This window comes from Sturnira hondurensis, unplaced genomic scaffold (assembly GCF_014824575.4).
Source record: "Sturnira hondurensis isolate 20B ecotype Veracruz unplaced genomic scaffold, ASM1482457v3 Scaffold0009719, whole genome shotgun sequence".
Taxonomy (NCBI): domain Eukaryota; kingdom Metazoa; phylum Chordata; class Mammalia; order Chiroptera; family Phyllostomidae; genus Sturnira; species Sturnira hondurensis.
This window is the reverse complement of record NW_028082350.1, coordinates 13144557-13159275: the sequence shown is the minus strand read 5'-3', so window position 1 is coordinate 13159275 and position 14719 is coordinate 13144557. Positions and strand designations below refer to the sequence as shown.

At 44.7% G+C, this 14719-nt stretch overlaps 1 protein-coding gene across 4 annotated transcripts; it reads left to right on the top strand.

Moving 5' to 3' along the window:
* Window positions 1-572: 572 nt before the first annotated feature.
* On the top strand, window positions 573-12778 carry CKAP2 (cytoskeleton associated protein 2). 4 transcript variants are annotated; one of them, XM_037057596.1, is made up of 9 exons: window positions 573-712; window positions 1631-1715; window positions 5523-5598; window positions 5714-6585; window positions 7037-7241; window positions 8339-8509; window positions 9867-9936; window positions 11145-11400; window positions 11896-12778. In XM_037057596.1, exons 1-9 carry the CDS (start codon window positions 643-645, stop codon window positions 12149-12151), a joined length of 2061 nt encoding a protein of 686 aa, XP_036913491.1. In that variant the 5' UTR covers window positions 573-642; the 3' UTR covers window positions 12152-12778. The 4 variants fall into 4 exon arrangements, with proteins under 4 accessions (XP_036913491.1, XP_036913490.1, XP_036913493.1 ...); XM_037057595.1 differs by having other exon boundaries at window positions 5520-5598; XM_037057598.1 differs by lacking the exon at window positions 1631-1715 and having other exon boundaries at window positions 626-712.
* Window positions 12779-14719: the final 1941 nt, after the last annotated feature.

The following is a 14719-nucleotide window of genomic DNA, read 5'->3' as shown; positions in this document are numbered from 1 at the left end:
ATCCTATCTTATCCCATTCTCTTCCTCTCCTCATTTTTGCATCTGATGATTGCGTAGCACGAAAAGAATTTACATCTTAATTTCAGTTCCCCTTTGCAAGCGTTGTGGCCAAATAACTTCTGAGCCCGTCCACTCATCGGTAAAACAGGAGATGACGGAGACCCCCTTCAGGAGCTGTGATGCGGCCACCACTACTATTTATGAAAGGGAAACACACAGCCTCTTCTGTCTTCGGTGAATACGCCCACGTTTAATATGAAACGTAGCCAAACAACCCTTTTCCCGTCTGCTTTCCTTAATGGACTGCGGGCGCCCAAAGACTGGTCCCATCTGCTAAATAGCAGGGACTTTGCAGGCCGGCTCCTACCGCGTTCCAAATGCAAGCCGCAGCGCGTTGTTTTGGTTTGAAAACCGCGGAATCATCTCAGAGCAATCCCAACAGAAACTGCGAGACACAGGACCCGCCCAGGCAACCGTAGCTCAAGCCCCGCCCCCTGCGCCCATTGGCCTATTCAATTCACGCCAGTACCAATGGGCGGAGACGGCGGCGCGCCATCTAAAGAGTCGGGAAGTGCGCGCTCGCTACGGTCAGGGCTTTCGAAGCGCTCGAGGCGGAGATAGGGCGCCCTACTTAGCTCTGCGATGAGCACCCCCGTGGTGCCGCGCGACCTGCAGCTTCCCCCGAGTCAGAGGGCCCAGTTCGCGTTCAGAGGTGAGGGCTGCGGTGGCGGGATCTGCGCGAGCGGGCGAGGAGAACTGGGACTGCCGGGGTGAGGGGGTGGGTGGCTCGGCCTCAACGGTCAGGACCTTGGGTCCGCAGACTGGCTTCAACCGTGGTCAGTCGTGGGAGACCCTGAACGGGTCCCCTGGCCCCGCGCAGCTGCTCTCCTGATGGAGTGGTGCCCGCGCTGTGGCGGTAGCGTCCGGGATGAGCACTTCGCGCGCGGTCTTCGCTGGCCCGCGTGGGTCACGGGCGGCGGAGAATGGCAGAAACGCGCCGCGTTTATCCAGGGGCGCGTGTGGGGTTCCGGACCGAACCGGCGTCGGGGGCCGCAGGGGTTTGCGGGGGTCCGCCTGCATCCGCGCGGGGCGGCCCCACCTCCAGCGTTGGAGCAGAAGTTCCGGGGAGCTGGGGTGTCTCATCTGATGCTAACTCGTTAACGCCCCCCCCCCCATTATGGAAATCTAGAGTTGGCCAGGTCTTCAGAAGTGATACTGTTGTTTCTTTGGCCTACAAATGGGAAAACAGAACAAAGACAATCTCGCCCGGCTCAATTCTGGTAAATTAGGCTGAACTTGGAGTCTAGCTGGTATCTTCATCTCTACCAGTTGATTTCCGAGAGCTTGGCTTTCAGTAACCGTGTGCTGACAGCGATGTTCTCCAGATGTTTTTCACTGTGAGACAGTGGATAACGTGTCTTTTGCTGAGCTCTTGTGGGACCTTTTATAGCAACGGTCTTGTGAAAATGGGATTATTTCCCAAAGGCGGTACTGCATTGGGCAAATTTCTGTTACACACCAGATGTGATGCTAAGTTGAGCTTTGTCGAAGTAAAATCTTCACTCAGTCAGTATCTATTTGATGTTAATTACTGTAACTAATGTTGACTTGTAGCTCTTTTGTTATTCAGAGCAAAGAAAACAAAAACTCATGGAACACATGTTGAAAAGGAAAACTTTTTTTGCATACAAACAGGAAAATCAGATATTACCCAGGTGAGGTCAACAAATATATTTTTTTTAATTTCTGATCTGTAAATTTAACATTAGTTCAGAGCTGTCCAATAAAAATGTGATGTGAGCCACTTGCATAATTAAAAGTCTCCTAGAAGCCACATTTTAAAAGTTATCTTCTAAGGAAACAAGTTTTAACAACATATGATTCAATGTAGCATAGCCCTGTGTGGTCATTTCAACATGTAACATTTTAAAAATAGTGGTACTTCACATTCTTTTGGCACTAAGTTTTCCACGCTTCAGCACTGGCCAATCCTGAGTGCAGAGTAGCCACATGTGACTTGGTGGCCGCCTTATTGGATGGATTGCCCAGCACTAACTCATCATTTCCGTGTAAATTAATTCACCCTCCAAGAGGAAACAGTTTTAAAGCAAAATGTGTATTTTTACCAAAATATTGACTTATGGTTTATACAGGGCTACAAAGGCCAGTCTTTGTAATTTATCAGGGTTTTAGTCAGAGCCAATGTGTGGAGTCGGGGGAATGTTGCTCTTCGGGAAGTGGTCCTGCTAAATGTTTGGAAATCGTTTGTTTTAGCTGCAGTCTTCTATAGGAATATACTTGTACTGTTGTGTTACAGTTTTAAAAAGAGTGCATGGTTGTGACTAAAACACCTGCACAAGTGTGGGAAGCAGAAAATATGGTGCCGCTCCCCCAGGCTCGCTCTCTGCGGTCTGAGGTGGGGGCCGATGAGAGCCATGGGGTCACCAGGCCCGAGTCCGTTTACTTACGTGGATGGTAAAATGTCGTGTGAATGTCACACACACGGGCTGAGGGACTGCAAGGGATGGCGCAGCTGGGGTAGCGTGTGGGCAGCAGGTGGGCAAGGCTGGGTAAAGACCATACGGGTGCTCTTTGAACTACGTATGATTTTGCCATTTTAAGTCTGGCATTATTTCCAAATAAAATGCAAAATTTTTTCAACTTTGCATTCACAAGTTTTACTTGGGAGTAAACATTTTCATGAACCACAGTTCCTTTTTAAACTGCCCCCCAAGAAAACCTTTGTGTTTGTTTGTTTGACCTGCATGACTGAGTGGACAGTGATGCCGTATATTTGGATGGGGAGACTGAAGGTGGGGGGGGGGATTATGGGTTCTGTTTTGACCGTGTTAAGTGTGACGCCCCAGTAAGGCATGGAGGGGGAGGTGCCAAATAGTTATGTGTCTGAAGTTCAGGGGTGAAATTGGGACCAGAATTTGGGAATTGTGCGGAGGCAATATTTGTTTAAAACCCAGGGGTAGAATGAGATTGCTAGAGAATAGATGTTAACTCAAATAAGACAGTGACTCTCAGTTTCTTACTTAAATATAGAATCCAGCTGGGTCGTGGGGTTTGTAATGATTTAATACACAATCTGAAGAAAAGAAAATTCTGAAACTTTTCCTGGCTTCACCAAGAAACTTCACAAGTACTGTATTTAATAATTTCAGAAAACAAATGCCAATTTAAATATTACTTGAACAACAAACTATTAAATAGCCAACCAGCCAGTTGCAGCTTCTTAAAATTGAGTTCTTTTTTTATAGCTTTCAGTGAGGTATTTTAAGACTCTTTTATTAAAGATAGCCCTTCTGAGGGCATCTTTATCATAGTGAGACAGAATAGGATTGTATATTTTCATCGAAGCCTCCACACTGGACAGGTGACTAAGGTAGATCTGAGTTGTAGTTGACGCGCAGTAATAGTTTCGGGCGCACAGCATAGGGCTTTGATGTTCTTATACTTTCGGAAATGGTCGCCGTGATGGGTCTGGTTGTAATACCCGGATCCCCTGCGCCAGCGCACTCTGGCAGCCACCAGCTCATCCCGGTGTCTGAGTCTGTGCCCGTCCCTCCAAGGATTTCGAGCTAGCAGTTAGAAAGGCCGGCGATGTCAAGACTAAGTGCTGAAATTCTGTCAGCACTGACGGGAAAAGAGGAATCCCTGAGAAATACAAAGCTAAAAGAAAAAGGCAGAAGAAAAGTTTAAAATTGGAGTCCGGCCTTGAGCCCCAGTGAGGTCTGGAAGAAGACAGATGGAAAAGAAGGGAACCAGTGAGGTGGGCAGGGGGAGAACTGGGGGTCCAGAGGGAGCCATGGCGGGGAGGCGTTTCAAGGAAAGAATGGCTCTCTGTGTCCAGTGCAGTGGGATGGCTCAGAAACGTGGGAGTGGGTACGCGCCTTGCACTACACATTTTCAACGACGGCAGAGGGGGGTCCAGATATGCTACTGAACCGGACGTCTCGGTAGCTAGATATCCGAGTAGAGGGGCTTCCTGTTCTTCCAGGCCCTGCCAGTTCCCTAGGGCGCAGCGACCTCTCCCCCCCACCCCGTTAAGGAGTTTTAGAGCGGTGGGGACGCGGTGGGGACCCGGAGACGGCTCACAGAGGTCCCTTCCTTTGGGGGAGTTCTGCTGTACAAAGAAACGAGGCAGGTGCCGAAAGAGGCTGTGAAGTTGCAGGCTTTAAATGAGATGTGATACGCAGTGTTTCTGTGCTGTGGGAATGACCTAGCGGCAGGACGAGTTAATGATGAGAAGGATAGGCAAATAATCACAGTCTCTGGGTGGACCAGAGGGCGGGCACAGATGGAGAGTCGGACCCTAGGACAGCACGGTGGCAGTTTGCGCGTCAGACGGGAAGGCAGGCAGAGTGTGGGGCTCAGAGGTAGATAGGCTCACAATCTTTGGTGGGGGGAAACAGCTAATTCTTAGTAAGACTGCTTCGCTCTCCTCAGTGAGGTAACATCACAGTGTACTGTAAGCCCAGAGGTGACAGAAGCTGAGATCGGTAAGTGGCCTTATTTAGTGAAGCACCACCTTAGAAGCCACCTGGCAGGTTGACCCTGCGCATCAAATCCCGCCACACCAGGCCCCACACAGGCCCGGAAAGCAGGAGTGCCCGCCACCACGCCGGGAATGCAGGGGCTTAACCGTGGGAGAGGGCGCGGTGCCCTAGGCAACTGGCAAGGCCTGGGAGGAACCGGAAGCCCCTCTACTCGGATATCGAGCTACCGAGGCGTCCTGTTCAGTAGCACATCTGGACCCCCTCCGCCGTCGCTGAAAATGTGTAGTGCAAGGCACGTCAGGGTCCGCCTCTTCTCCAAGCAGACCGAGCAAATAGATGGGAAAGGCATCATAACCAAAATGAACAACTACATAGATAGCAAATTTTATTGATGCTGAAGTGTACTTTTTTTGTATTTTAATGCCTCTGAGCTTGGGGTCTGTCTTAGAATCAGTGACGCCCACCTGACCCTGCTTTCCCCTTGCTTCACTTGCCGAGAGATCCTCATGGCTGGTGCAGACCAGTCTTCGTATGTGAAAAGAGTTGAAGTCAGATCCATGAGGAGGGATCCTTTGGATATGCACGCTAAACGCATGCCGTGCAGAAACTAAAGTCCATATTCTTAATAATTAAGCCATAAGTGTGTGTATGGAAAATGTTAGATTCTTTTGAGACTTTAAAATTTTTTCCAGTATGTGTGTTACTGACTACTTAAAATGAAAACTAACTTAACAAAGATTTTCGAAGACTTGTTTGAACGCCTGAGACAGAGTGGGTTCGAATGAGATTATCGTTCACATATTCCGTAGGGGGGAGGATGTTAAGACTTTAAAGAAGATGTCTTTAAATTCCTCAGCCATCTTGTCTGCACCATTTAATCACCCTATAATAAAAGTTTTGCTTAAGACAAATAAATCTCTCAGTTCTTACTTCAGTTTAAAATTATAAAGTCAACTAATTGTTTATATTCTTTCATCCCTTCTCACCACCCCACTTTTTTTTTTCTTTTTTAAGTAGTGGAAACCAGAGAGTGATGGCATCTGAGGGTCAGGTCCAAGAAGAGACAAAAGTTCTGAAACTTAAGACAAACATGGTAAGATCTGGACAGAGTCCTCAAAACTGTCCCTTTCCCCTATTTTCCTTTCCTAACCTCTTTCTAAAAGAAGTAAGTTCTGAAATAACTGATTTGTCTCAAATATCTCTTTTAGGCTAATAAAGAAAATGTCCATAGACCTACAAAGAACAAAAATAATATAACAGTGGAGAAAAACTGTATTCCGTTAAAATCTTCTAATGAATTAACCAATTCAACTATAGTACTTGATACACAAAATTTAGAGAATAATCATGAGAATCTGCAGTCCTTACCCAGTAAGGCTGAGCTCCAAGGCAAACGCATGACATTCAGCCGAGCGTTCTACATCAAAAACAACGACAGAAAGAAAGAAGTGCCTGCGGAGGAACCGAAGCAGGAGGCCGACGCACTCCGAAGGCCTGTGCTCGGATCCTACCGCGGCCGGGTCGTTCAGTCCAAGGTTGATTCCTTTAGAAAACCTGTCCGAGCCAAAGATGAGAGTTCTGCAACGGCAGAGAAGCTTTCGACTACTGTCCCCAAAGCCGTGAAACCCCAGCCTGCAAACACCAGCTGTGTCCCAGTGAAAAGTCACAGGGCCCCCACTATGACAGCCAACACTAAATTTGGGAGCACTACATCTCAGAACAGACAACTTCTGCGCCCTCCTATTAGAAGTCACAGCAGTAATACCCAGGACACCCTGAAACCCGGTGTCGGTAGAGCCTCTGCCCACGTAACAGTTCGGAAAGGGCCTCGAGACCATGAGTTAGTGCAAACAAATGCAGCTTTATCCAGTGTCAAAACCAGTTCTCGAGAAGTGAAAGGAAACAAGATGCTATCCAGAAGCATCACAGCTGAGATTATAGCCAGGCCTGCTTCATCGTCAAATACCAATACCAAATGGCCACGAAAACCAGAAACCACCGACCAGCGCAGACACACCATAGCAAGAGTGACTGTCGACGGTCGATCGGCGCTGCCCAAAGAAACCACGGAAGAGAGGAGGTGAGTAGGTGCGATTTCATTAGCTTCATTTTCCACAGAGTACCAGTTCTGAACTTGGTTTATAATCTCCTGGAATGTGTTAGGATTGTGTGTATGTGTGTGTATGTTTTCTCTATTAGCATATGCAGACAGATTTAAGCAGACTTGTAAGTGGAACAGCATGGCCTGAGTTACTGTGTCTGAATGTGTTTTCTTAGGTTTTATATAACATGAGTTAAAATGCTTAATAAAATTGGGAAAGGTTTTATAACCTGTCCATTTGAAAATTCATTCCTGTGTCTTTGGGCATGTAATGAACACTGATGTGTTCAATGATTTTCCCTTCAAATGTGTGAACTGTGTGCCGATGCCAGCATGGAACTCCCTAAAGACCTGGAACAGTTTCAGACTTCCCTCTCTGACGGCGCCTTCCCGTGCCGCAGTAACGTGTGTATGCTGCTCCTGATTGCAGGGCGCGCCTGCGGGAGTGGAGAGCCAGCAAAGGAAGAGCGCTGAAAAGGCCCCCCAGCTCAGCGGCCGGCAGGCCTTCGTCTGAGGAGCCCAGTGAGAGGCTGGTGGCGTCCTTCTGGACCACCATGGCAGAAGAAGACGAACAAAGATTGTTCACTGACAAAGTAAACAAGACATTTTCTGAATGTCTGAACCTGATTAATGAGGTAGAGGCTTTCTCTTATGTTTGTGTAGTCGTTTATAGTTTGCAAATTACCTCCATAAATATTATCCCATTAAACTGCATTGTTGGTCTCTTTTGACCAAGTCAATGGTGTCATGTAGGCTTCCGATAATTGTGAGATTAGTTCTCGTTAACCTTTAATGGGCTGCATTTTCATTGAGTTCATAGAAATACTCATATAGCAAAGGGATATTTTTTTACTTGAGTTGTGAAGATTGTATTCCTCTATGATGTTAATAATTTACCCAAGACTAGCAATATAGATTAGGGAGTCACTATCACAAGTTAAATTCAAGTTGATTAAAATATTTGCAAACATTCCCATTAATTTTAACCCATATCATTATGGTCTTGAATTTACTATAGTTTTACTGTTTGGATGAAAATATGATGGACTATAATAATTAATTCCAGAATGTTTTCTTTACTTCCTACTCTGTGATCTTGCAGTGGTCACACACCGCTAAGTTCCAGAGCGAGATCGAATACATAGGGTGTGATGTCAGACCTTTCTCTGGTCTTCATGAGCGTCTGTAAACTTTTCAGAGTTCCGTGGACCAGTGAAAATCGCCATCAGGGAAATGGAGTCAATTCTTATTTCTGCTCACCTGGAGTTTTTTATTGACACTGTAGAATTTTTCTGCCCTACTAAACTACATATAACTCTTACACAAACCATTACAGATTCATTTAACCCTAGCTAAAAAAACCTGACGAATATAATTTTAAAACCTACAAGCTGTTTTCCCTCCTAAACATTTGGCAGATACAAAAAAAATCTAGATAATTAGCAGGTGGAATCGGCACTACATGAGAGGGTAAACGCAAAGACCAGGTAGAGTGTTGGTCATTTTTTTTTGCTAATGTTTTTCCCAACTATGATTTTCTTGTGCCTTGTGTTTATGTCTGATATGCTTCTTACTCACTATAGGTTGGGGTAAGGAGGATAAGAATGAGTATTTTTATGAATTTTTCTGACACCTTTTTCTCTCACTGATCTTGATTGTAATGAGCTTATTTAATTAAGTTCATATGTTCTAGGCTAAAAGATACCACTCACTTCATTTCTTGATATTTTAGGGATGCCCCAAAGAAGAAATATTGGCCACACTGAATGACCTGGTTAAAAATATTCCAGACGCCAAAAAACTGGTTAAATATTGGATATGCCTTGCACGCATCGAACCGCTCACAAGCCCTATTGAAAATATTATCTCCATCTATGAAAAGGCCATTCTGGCAGGAGCTCAGGTGAGATTAAAACTTACCAATGTTTGTTAATTATGGTGCAAATTATTCAGAATTTTGGGGGACGCAGCACAGCATAACTTAATGTAAATTGTGGTTATATACGTAGAAGTAATGAGTGTTTAAAGACCACGAGAATTGCATATTATAAAGCTGTTCCTCAACCTTCTAGAATTTGCTCACATCCTGGGGGTAATCGGACCTCAGAACATGGATGTGCTGTGGCTGAAATGGACATTTAATGCAACCTGCTGGGAGAAATGCTTCAGCACGACTTGTCATTTTGTACATTTCCTAGTTGAGAAATCTATTGGAGAATTGAATTTTAATATTAACATGTATTTATAGACTGTTTCCAATGAGTTTTAAAAAATTCTTCATTTTAGCCTTTCCTTAAGAAAGGTCTGCTCATGATAGTCTCAGCAAAGCCAACAGAGGCTATTTGACCTTTCACCTGAATGGGAGAGCAAGTATTTGATAGACATTCTCTCGATGGCTGTTGTGTGTAAAGCATTTTGCTGAAGGATAATTGTGTTAGACAGAATCCCACCTGCAAGGGAGCGGTGGGTCCCTACTGCCTAGAAGCAGAAGGGGGCTACTTAAGGAGGCATGGCTGGGGTTGCAGCCAGAGCTAAGGGTTCGCACAGTGCAGTGGTGCAAAGAGAAAGGTGTGACTCTGGGCAGAAGTTGGAAAACGGGGATCAAAATTAGCCCAGAAAATTGAAAGCCAAGAAGCTTCAGGCTTTCAAAATGAGCAAGTGGCTCAGGACTAAGTTGTAGAACCAAGAATAGGAGCCAGAGCATCCCTTTTATGTATCTTCTTGAACGTGTAGTGTGAACAGGTGCGGGTAGTTCACAGGAGCACAGGAAGTGCATGTAGTACCTGGCATACAGTGAATGCTTAAGTGAGCTATTGAAGTTTTTGACCTTGAGCTGTTCAAAGATGCATTGAATACCATGTGAAACAACATGTAACCGTGCACTTGAATGTTGAAGAAAAGGGGTAAACTATACTTAACACAAACGTCAGTGCAATCAGCTCTTCAGTAGATACTAGAAATGCTGATTTGCTACTTGTTCACTAACTTTGTTTACACCAGGCAAGCGGCAGTACTTACCAAAGGCTGAAGAAAAATTAGGGGGAAACCTTGAGCTGATGAAATTCTATCCCTTAAGTTCATTTTTAGAAGTTGAAAAATTTGTTTTTTTAATGCGAGTGGCAAAATAAGTGGTCTGAGAACCCCTGCCTTGTTTTAAAATGCAAAACTTCATCACTGATTTAATATTTTCAACTTGGACAACATGGTGTCTTAGAATACGAAACTAATACATGTCTGCTTCTTTATTGGAAAAAATCAAGCCTATTGAAGAAATGCGACATGCAGTCGTAGACATTCTGACAGTGAAGGGTCAAGAGAAAGTTAGACTGGGTAAGTTAGTTTCCTTTGGCTCTTTGAAGTGAATTGTGGCTTTGTTAAATTTCTTGGCTGAATTATTTTTATTTTACTGTTTAAAAATTTTAAAAATATGCCCTGGCTGGCATAGCTCAGTGAATTGAGCGCCGGCCTCTGAACCACACGATTGCGGTTCGATTCCCAGTCAGGGCACATGCCTGGGTTGCAGGCCAGTTCCCAGCAGGGGACTCACAAGAAGCAACCATACACTGATATTTCTCTCTTTCTTTCCTTCCCTTCCTCTCTTAAGATAAATAAATAAAATCTTTAAAAAAAATTTAAAAATATGTGGGTTGATCTTTCCTCACATTCCTATTGACATACCTCTGAGATTCAGCTTTGTGTGTATAAAGAATTTTAATTGGGAGGTCTTCTTTAAAACCCAGATTTGTATCTGGGTGTCTGTGGAAGTTACTGCTGTAGACTGTGATTTCCTGTTTTAAGATTGAGGCTGTTTACTGAACAAAGAACATGTATAAATGACCCATGGTCATGGAAAACTGTGTGGGAACTGACTGGGAGCGGGGGTGAGGAGGTGGGATGGGTGGAGGAGGGCAAAGGGGGGGGGAATTAGGACAGCTGTAATAGAATAATAAAAATGTTTTTTGTTTTTTTTTAATTGTAAATATATTTTATTTTTTCAGTTTTTTTTTAAAGATTTTATTTATTTATTTATCTTTAGAGGGGAAGGAGAGAGGGAGAGAAACATCAATGTATGGTTGCCTTTTGTGTGTCCCCTGCTGGGAGTTGGCCTGCAGGGAACCGGCCTGCAACCCAGGCATGTGCCCTGACGGGGAATCGAACCGCGATCCTCTGGTTCACAGGCCCGCGCTCAATCCACTGAGCTACATCAGCCAGGGCGATAAAAATGTTTTAATTTAAAAAGTTTGGTGCAGTGTGAGTAGATGGCCTCTAGAGAGACTTTTTACCTATTAGGTTCTGTGCTGTGGAGAAGGCCGTGTAGGAATTCTCTTTGCAAGGAGGATTAGACTGAGGGGAGAAGAGGGTCCTTAACCATTAGGTATATAAAATGTAAACATTTTCTAGATTCAGATATAGGTTGTGCCAATTACTATGAACGTTTGCAAGAAATTTAACCCCTTAGTGTCTTTAACCCCTTAATGTCTTTTGATTTTGGTTTTCCAGTCTGACCAAAAGCATAACCTATACATGTATTTCTCCAGGAGAAAATTTTGAGGAGGCTTGTACAACCAAGGAACCAATCCAAGAAGTCAGCCCTGAAGATGCCAGTGTTAACGCAGAGTCAGGAAAACCCGAAATGGAAACGAAACATCACAGAAGTGTGGTGTTTCAAGACTGTGAAAAAGAACAAGTGGACAAAACCAGAGGTCCACCCAGTGATGCTAAAACCCCCAATACAGAAACAAGGAATAGTTGCTTAATTAAATATAATGTGTCTACTACACCATACTTGCAAAGGTGAGCTTTTAAAACGCAATGTGCTATGATTTGTTTTTATGGTTAGGATTAATAAATATCGTAGTTTAAAGTCTTTAAGGTGCTTTTGGATAGAACTATTTGTTAATAGAAGGGTTTCAAACAAATTGAATGTCATTGGGCCATCACCTTTTAAATACTGTATTTGCTTGCTTTTCCCCTAAGTATTGCTGCTTTGAAAGAGAAGATTTTTACATAACTTTATGTAATTGCTATTTGTGTATTATTGGTAGCAGTAGGCTTTGGAAATCCAAAAGTTAGCCTCTTCTATAGATACTTGCGTATCGACTGTGCAAAAGTTGTAACAAAAAATTGGGAAGAAAAAGTTCCTTATTTCCAGGAGCCTGCAGTGGTCCTCTGTAGGACAAACAGCTGCGGGGTTGAGCAAGTTACGGTTCAATACTTGGGGTCAAAATACACAGGGAAAATGTAAATGTGCTTTTTAACTCTAGGAATCATTTTGTGGATTTTTTTTAGTGTCAAAAAGAAAATGCAGTTTGATGAAACGCATTCAACTGTTAAAGAACTCAAGTTTCTAACACCAGTTAGACGTTCCCGGCGGCTTCAGGACAAGACTTCCAAGTTGCCCGACATGCTGAGAGACCACTACCCCTGTGTGTCTTCGCTGGAGCAGCTGACGGAGCTGGGGGATGAGACCGACGCTTTCATCTGCCGCCCCAACACGGCCCTGTGCCGCATGTGTGTGGAGGCGGAAACCACGTCTGAGCAGTGAAGCTGGGGCGAGAAACGGGGTTTTCATCACCCTGGGGCGCTTGTTTGCTTGTTGTGGCCCCATGCGTCTCTCAGGTCAGGAGCTGGCCAAATGCCTAAGTGTTTGCAGTCGTACACCCTTTACTGACACCTCGTCACAGCAGGCGTGGCGGTGCCTTCTGGGCCCGAGAGCCTGTCCTGCCTCCGAGCGCTCAGACTCGTGTTCTCCGAGGCGGTGCGTCTGCCAGCTGGTTGACCATGTTCCCTTAACGATAATTAACAAGTGTCCTTCTAGTGTTGGTGGTATTTCTAAAATAACTAACAGTCAAACTTGCTTTGTAACATAAAAACTTAGGTGTTAGATCACGTCCCTGAAGCATGATAGTTACACACTGTAAACAGTGTGCTTCTCCCCACAAGTGTCACTAATAAAATTGTTTATGTCTTTGAACCAATGCTGAATGGTCTGTCTCTACCAATTCTACACTCACTCCGTTCAGCTGTGCTGACTGCATAGTTGGCTGTTATATTAAGAGATTAGATAATTTTAAAACTAGTATGGAAGTGGTTGAAAATTGCGTGGGCTCATTTTGTTCATGTATTTGTGTAGTAGCACCTCTTATTGTTTTTGCATGTTCTGAGAGTACAGTTTTTATTTTTAACCTATGCCTAGTATTTAAACAATAAATTAAAACATCTACATAGTGCTGTTTCGATGTCATTTATTTCAACAAACATGAAATGCAGTTACACCACAGTGAATAAATTCAAACCTTGCCTCTGGGAATGAACACTGGTATTTGACTTGAGGTTTTTCAGCATTTAAGTACATGCTTAATGGTTATTTTCTTTTGAACAATAATCTCTGAAACTATACCCTAATTTTACCCTAATTATTTGTTCTTTTCATCCTTGGTACAAGTGGCACAAATACGCCACTTTGAAATAAACTTCAAGCTGGCTTACCTGTAATACCTGTAGCTTTTTAGTACCTATAACATAACATTCATTTGATCATAAAGCTTAGCTTAAAATACCTCTGTGAAAGGGGACTTGAGCCAGACTGTTCTATATTTGGACAAATTTCATGGTGTGTTTCCCCCCTTGGTTAACTGAGGGAAAATTTATCTCTAAATAGTCATAGTTCTAACGTTTACAGACACCGGTTGAACTCCTTTTCAGATGCTGAAGAGCAGGCACGTGTGGGCCCTAGGGTTTGTGCCAAGCTGAGTACCTCCATGTGCGTGAGCCCTGAGTTTCAACAGTCCCATATTCAGAATCCCAGCTCTTGTCTTCCATTCCACTGTATGTGACCCTGAAGATGTTAGTGGGACCACACCTTTCTGAAAGGTGCAGATAATCTGCTCCGGCCATTTTGTACCCTGCTATCTGCCCATCCCCCTGGGTGATTGGCCCAAATGAACCCCTGACCCAAGCTGGAAGGTCAGGACCTTTCCATAACGTGTGCTTGGAGTCAGGACTGAGTCAGTCTTACCTACCTAGACCTGAAATATGTCAATATGAGGCACGGGTGACATATATAAGGTGGGGGGGTCCAACCTTTTGGGGTCTCTAGCCCACACTGGAAGAATTGTTGTCTTGGGCCACACATTAAATCCACAAACACTAATGAAAACAAATATAAGTAAATTAACGGTTTGGGGCCACAATCACAGCCATCCTGGGCTGCATGTGGGCTGCTCCTTGGACACCCCTGAAGAGTTGGGTAGCAAAGGTCAGCAGTCAATGGGATTCGGATGGGATTAGGAAGTAACTACCCTGAGAAAAAGCAGAAACTGTGGCCTGGGGGTTTCCTCTGTGAAGGAAGCCACAGGCCTAGGATGTGATACCGTCCATAACTGGCCCTTAGGTGGAATCTATCTTCAGACCATCCTGTGCAGTTACTTTGTCTCTTAGTTTGTAAGGCCCGCAATCAGGCCTCCCCTGAGCTGGTCAGGTTTACTCTGCCNACCCCTGAAGAGTTGGGTAGCAAAGGTCAGCAGTCAATGGGATTCGGATGGGATTAGGAAGTAACTACCCTGAGAAAAAGCAGAAACTGTGGCCTGGGGGTTTCCTCTGTGAAGGAAGCCACAGGCCTAGGATGTGATACCGTCCATAACTGGCCCTTTGGAATCTATCTTCAGACCATCCTGTGCAGTTACTTTGTCTCTTAGTTTGTACGGCCCGCAATCAGGCCTCCCCTGAGCTGGTCAGGTTTACTCTGCCCACCCCCCCACCCCCCTTACTCCACACACTTTAAAGGGCCCACGTGATTACATTGGTTCCCCCAGAAAAACCCAAAATAATCTCCATAGTTTAAAGTGAGCTGGTTGGCAACCGTAATTCCATCTGCAAGCTTAATTCTCCTTTGCCATGTAACTGAATACATGCACAAATTTCAGGGAGGGGGGTATGGACATCTCTGGGACACCCCCCACACTTGTCCAAGGTCACGGCCAGTGAGCCCAGCGCCTGAAACCTAACTACCTGGGTCGTTCGCTTAAACTGGGGAGAAAACTGAAGCCACTGGGGGACACGTGACCCAAGTTACTATCGGCATTGTTCTAGAGCCACGCGGGACCGGCTTTTG